The sequence below is a fragment of the Miscanthus floridulus genome, chromosome 5, assembly GCF_019320115.1.
Source record: "Miscanthus floridulus cultivar M001 chromosome 5, ASM1932011v1, whole genome shotgun sequence".
NCBI classification, from domain to species: Eukaryota; Viridiplantae; Streptophyta; class Magnoliopsida; order Poales; family Poaceae; genus Miscanthus; species Miscanthus floridulus.
The window spans coordinates 28,895,994-28,902,650 of NC_089584.1; the positions used below are offsets into that span (position 1 = coordinate 28,895,994).

Genomic DNA, 6,657 nt, shown 5'->3' on the forward strand with positions numbered 1-6,657 from the left:
CCGGAGCACCACCGCGCACCGCCGCCAAGCCGCCATGGCCACTAGCGAGCTTGTTTTGGTGATCCTTTGAGCAAACCAAGGGTACATGTAGGTACAAAATAGGATGGGAAACACATTGGTGCCGACCTCGTCACCGGTGACCTCGCCGTCGGCGAGATTCTCGCCGGTCAAAGCGCCACCTCTGTTCTGTTTTGCTATCATGTGGGGCCAGGTTGACTGTGGGACCTGCGTGTCAGCCACCATGGGTGTATAGACCGGGTGCACCTAGCTGTAGCGCTCGAAGTGGAAATTTGATTTTCTTTGTTTATTTTTTCATAGATTTTGTTGCTAACTTGCAAAAATTATATCTAGAGCTAGGAGTATCCAAATGGGGTGAACCAAATTTTGTTAGATTCATCTTGAAGTGTACTATTTGTTTAAAACATGAAATCTATTGTTTATGGTATTTTTCTAGGATAATTAAATTGAGCAAGATAAGTGCTTTTAAAATAGTTTCTATCTTGTAAATTGCATAACTTGAGCTAGGAAGGTGATAAAACTGTGATTCCAATTTTGCTGGTCTTGTGTTAACATTCTATAGCTAGGAAAAATACTAAACCTATAGTAGGCATACTTGAAATATGGTCTTCATATTTAATCCTAATTAATTACTAGTTTCTAGTGAAATTAATTGGGGTAAAAATACATAACATATGATCATACAAATTTTTATATAGTATTGTCATGCTAGGAGGAAAGTAAGAAAAATATTAAATCTATTGTTTGACACTTTTCACTATGCTAAACTATTTTTGCTAAAATAAGCATATGTAATTTGTCATTTTTGTAGAGGTAGCTATACTTATCCAAATGACATGAAATTTATACAGTAGACTATTAGGGTCATGTGTAGATTACTGTAATTTTCTTGGAATTTATTGAGCAATATAAATATTTACTCTGTAAATCCCCTTATTATATAAGGAAATTAATAAAAAAAAATTAGCTATGTTTAACCATAATGTTTTATGTGGTTCTTGTGATTCATATAATCTGTTGATGTTATTAGTTAGGCTTAGAAGTAATTGGTTATATGCAACTAGTTAATTATTGCTTTATAATTCAACTAGATGGCTGCATGTATATTTTCTGTTGTGATGATGATTTCATGATGATAATGATCTTTTCTGTAAAACTTGTTAATAACGAAGTTGTAGATCACTTACTTATCTACCTGGTATTAAATGTTTATAGACATAGTTCTTATGGTTTAAGAATTATGGCTATTAGAAGTCTGCTATCAGAAATGCTTGTTCTCTAGATAGATCTAAAAGATTGATTTGTTTGACCTAGATAACTACTGAATCACATTAAGATGATTAAAATAAAGTTGTATTAAATTTCATAAGCTGTATAGAAAGTCCACAACCATATTATTTTGATGTGTATAACTTTAGTTATGGTCAAAACAAGTGGTTGTTGTCTTGAAGTCCAGAAAATTGCTTAGGTGAGAATTTGTTTAATTACTAGAGAAGAGATATACACCTACTCAGTAAAAAAATGTAACTTGTTATAACCTTAATGTAATGCTACTGAGAACACTTATGAGGATGCATTCATCCCATCATATCACATTATACATGTCATTATATATGCATCCATGATATCTTATTCTGTGCGCATGCATATAGGATCACTATTGACAGCAGTTAACAACCATTATAAACCATCAATATGACATGTATAAGGGCATAAATATGATCACCAATGAAGGTTTAGGGGTTTAAACTAATAAATTCCATGAGTTTTGGTGAATATGTATTTTTTGTAGGGTTTATTCAGAAAACTATCAAGGTGGACCTACATGTCAAATTTAATTTTGCTTATCCATAGCAAAACGGACACCAGAAGACTCTAGAAGACTCAGGAGGACTCCACACTGAAGCGAAGGGCGAGACACCACCACCTGTAAGCCGCCCGGCTGCTGGGGCCCACCTATCAGCCCCTCATTACAATGTCGATTCACCACCACCTCCTAGGTTGCATCTACGCCATCCTTAAAGTTGGTTTGATCTAAGGGCTCACGTTGGATGCTCTGGCCTATATATATCAGCCCCTACCCCCCTGAAGGCATAAGTCATTTGAGAAGACAGAAACCCTAATCATCCTTAGAGCTCCACCATATTCTAGGGCACAACTAGTTAGGCTAGGTCTAGAGGGAGGTGTCGGGGACCAATATTAGGGTACCCAAAGAGGAGGAGCTAATAACCATCAACGTTGATACATCTGTGCGATCAAGAGCGCGGCTACACCACTTGCCGGGTCACTCCTCATCCATCCACCAAGACCATGGGCCCCATCTCAAGCTGACTCCCAAGGATTGCCTCTGCCTCGCCCAATGTTTAAGGGTAGACTCCGTCTCGCTCGACCCCCATGGGCCGGCTCCGCCTCGCCCAATGTCCGGGGTGTAGCTCTGCCTCACCTAATGTCTAGGGACTAGCCCCACCTCACTCGAGGTCCAAGGGTAGGCTCTGCCTCACCTGACCCCTGAGGGCTGGCTCTGCCTTGCCCAATCCCCGAGGGTTGGCTCTGCCTCGCCCGACGTCTGCGCGCTACTCCTTCATAACTACACATGCAGATAAGGTAGGGCACTCAAGTCAACCATAATACCAAGGACCATACCCTGCATGCCTATAGGAAGATACCATCAAGATATGACAAGACGAGCGCTTTAAGCCCTTACAGGCATGTTAGAGCCCAAACAGTGTTGTAGGCGCTGACATTTGTCTTACAGTGTTGTGGGCGCCGCCATTTGCCTTCGGACGCGGATCCTAATGGAAGCATACGACAACCACTATGGTCCAGGAGGAAACTCGCATCATCTATAGTAATGGACATGTGGTCACCGCCTGCTCCCTGGTTCATCGGGCCGACCACTGGAGCAGGATGGGCATTACCACTTACTGACAAAGCCAGAACATGGCATCATCAGCGGACAGATGCCCAGCACGGCCCTATCAGGATCAGCGGACATGCACCCAACATGGAGCTACCCCTGGCATCGTCTGTCATGTCAGCGGGGCTCGCTTAGAGGAAAAGGAAGACCCGATATCTCGGTAGGACCTCCTTTGCCTATGGTTTTTCTTCTTTCTCCCATCTGTAATCCCTGCTTCCCCTAGGTCTATAAAAGGGAAGGTAGGACACCCCACTAAGGGGATGGATCGATTAAACACACCACGCATCACATCACACATAGTTGAGCAGCGACCAAGCTCTCAACAATCATTCGACCTTTCCATCAGAGACTTGGGATCTTTCCCTCTCTCGCCCGTTTGTAACCCCTACAATGAATTTTTAGTGCAAATAACATGAGTAGCAGCCATGAATTGGACGTAGGGACATTCTACCTAAACTAGTATAAACCTTGTGTCTTTTTAGCACACCATCTGGTCCAGAAGCGCAATAACACAAATTTACTCATTGGTGTTTACTCGAAACACCGATAGTTGGCGTGCCAGGTAGGGGACCTTTGCGCGTTCCGACATTAACATTAGGCCATGGATGGCTAGCCATGGTATTAGCTGGGTCCTGGGCGCACACGTGCACTTTGGTGATTTGGACTTCATCATCATGGTGAGAGGAGAGTTGGCATTGGCTCACGCCACCATCCAACCTCTCCCCTCCATCGGCCTCGACTATGAGAGGCTTGAGTGCTAGCTTAACATCTCCCTAGGACCCTAGCCATCTAGGGAGGACCTGCGCTACCTCCCCTTCTTTGATGCCAATGTCATGGCGTGGCTCACCGAAGGGGAACCCCTCTCTCTGGAACACCTCATACGAAGCGCCCTAACAGTGCTTCTATTTGGTCTCTACAACGCCGTGGCAACCGTTAGCCACCTTGTGGCACGACGCATGGTTCCACCTTTAACGAATGATGAATTCGTGGGGGTGATCGAACACATTGTGGAATCTTTCCATGACCTTCTGGCAAAGGAGCTAGAGTCACCCTCTAGCTCTAACTCCAATAGGGGAAGCCATCACCCCTCTCGTGAATGCTTCATGATGGGTACCCCCGAGGGGCACATTGAAAGCGTCCACGAGGGGGAGGCTACCCCAACAAACGACCTCGACGATGAGGCCGAGAGGGAGATAGTGGCCCCACCACTCATGCCGATGGAGCAACTAAAAGCCCGACATCGAGAGATCGAGGAAGCGTGACTCCAGCTCATGTAGGAATGCGTGGAGCTCGATCAGGAGATAGAGCGCCGTGGAGACGGTGGGCGCGCACATGCCATGGCCCGTGACGTCAACCAGAGGATCATCATAGATGATGAAGCCCTCCCTCACTTTGCCCGAGCAAGCCAGAACATCACCACCGTGGTGGCCTTACTCCATGGCCTTCCAGAGGCTACGACGCCCAAGGACCATCAGGCCCACCATGAGATTCGCACGTTGCTCGAGCGTGCAGTAGGGCAGCAGGCAGAGAGCTCATTGTCTCGATGATGTGAGCCCAATGCAAGCCAGCGCACGCCCTCTAAGCGCCCTGGCTAGGATGCATCAGTCCACTAGGAACCACAAGGAACTAGGTAGCGCACCGTGGTCCTGGTGCGTCAGCATCTCAGCCACAACCATGACGCACGCAACACCCTCGATGCCCACAGACGCACCTATGATGACCTGAGAGAGGAGCCTGATGTGGCTATCACCCTCATCATGGCAGACGCTATGACAATAGTGAGGACTAAAGCCTAAGCCCTGGCCTACCATGGCCTCAAGCGTTCGGCCGACACATCCTCAACGCTGTCTTCCCATCAAGGTACCAACCACCAACCAATATCCTGAAGTACTCTAGGGAAACAAACCCTGGACTATGGCTCAATGACTATTGTCTTTCCTACCAAGCTAGTGGTGCAGATAATGATGACTTCATTATCCGCAACCTTCCATTGTTCTTGGCTGATTTGGTAAGAACCTGGTTGGAACACCTTCCTTCCAATAGAATCCAAAGTTGGGCGGACTTGAAGGAGATATTTGTGGGAAACTTCTAGGGCACATACAAGCGCCCTGGAAACCCGTGGGACCTCAAGAACTGTCGGTAGAAGGCTAGAGAAACCCTCCATGGGTACATCTGATGCTTCTCCCGGCAATGCAACGAGCTCCCTAACATCGCCGACATTGACGTTATAGGAGCTTTCCTATCCAGGACCACCTATGAGTCTCTGGTTCTCAAGCTAGGACGTAAGGGCCCATGAACCACCAAGGAGCTCCTGGACATCGCCACCAGCCATGCCTCGAGCAAAGAAGCGGTCGGAGCCATCTTTGATCACCTCAATGGCAAGGTGAGGCGAGACAAGGACATCGGCGAAGGCACATACAACCGTCCCGCCAAAAAGAAGAACAAGAAGCAACGACGCGAGGGCTCGCTCATGGTCGCCGCTGACTGGAGGGGTGGTCGGAAGCCCGCGGAGGGCACTCCAAACCATTTTGAAAAACTACTCGAGGGGCCATGCCCAAACCATGCTTTCTTGGTCAAGCATCTATACAAGGACTACAGCCTCATGCGGTGGTTCTTGTCTAGAGGCTCCAACAAAGGGGAGCATGGAAAGGACCCTAACCCCACTATGGACAATGCCGAGGAGAAGGACGATGACTTTCTAACACCGGATGGCTGCCTCATGATCTTCGGAGGATCGAAGGCCTAAGACTCCAAGCACCGCCAGAAGATCGCACACCACGAGGTCTATGCGACCGAACCGGCCACACCCGCCTTCCTCCGGTGGTCAGAATCCGCCATAACCTTTGATCGGACCGACCACCCGAAGAGTGTCCCACAACCGGGGAGATATCCACTCATGGTCAACCTGATTGTTGATACGAAGCACCTCACTAAGGTACTAATGGATGGGGGCAGCGGCCTCAACATCCTATACATCGAGACGCTCGATGCCATGGGCATTGACCGAGCACGCGTTCAACCGACCAGAGCGCCTTTCCATGGTGTCATGCTTTGAAAACAGGCCTTGCCACTTGGGTAGCTCGATCTGCCTATCACCTTCGGGGGTCCATCCAACTATAGGATGGAGACCCTCACCTTTGAAGTGGTTGGGTTCCATGGAACCTACCACGCCATCCTGGGACGACCATGCTACGTGAAGTTCATGGCCGTCCCCAACTACACCTACCTCAAACTAAAGATGCTGGGCCCAGGCGGGATCATCACCATCGGCACCTCCTTTCAGTGTACCTACGAGTGTGAGGTTGAGTGCTATGATCACGCCACAATGATCATCGCCTCTGCAGAGCTCATGACCCTCAGGAAGGAGGTCGCCAAAGAAGCACCTGACCCTAAGCGGTCGACCGGGTCCATTGAGCTAGTGGAGGGCTCCAAGGAAGTCCTCGTAGACCCTAGGAGCACCAAGGGCAAAATGGTACGCATTGGTCCCACGCTTTCCTCTGAATAGAAAAGCGCGCTCGTCGGCTTCCTCCGCGCCAACAAAGACATCTTTGTGTGGAATCCCTCGGACATGCTAGGCGTTCCAAGGGAAGTCACCGAGCACTCTTTGAAGATCCACCTAGGCTCCAAGCTAGTGAAACAATGCCTGCGTCACTTCGATGAGGGGAAACGTAGGACCATCGGTGAGGAGATCGCAAAGCTTTTGGTGGCCGGATTCATCAATG

General features: G+C 47.9%; 1 protein-coding gene across 1 annotated transcript; it reads left to right on the plus strand.

The window, feature by feature from the left end:
• The first annotated feature begins 6,056 nt into the window (after positions 1-6,056).
• LOC136454463 (uncharacterized) lies at positions 6,057-6,440 on the plus strand. Its single transcript, XM_066454882.1, has one exon. The coding sequence runs from the start codon at positions 6,057-6,059 to the stop codon at positions 6,438-6,440; it is 384 nt and encodes a 127-aa protein (XP_066310979.1).
• The last annotated feature ends 217 nt before the right edge of the window (positions 6,441-6,657 follow it).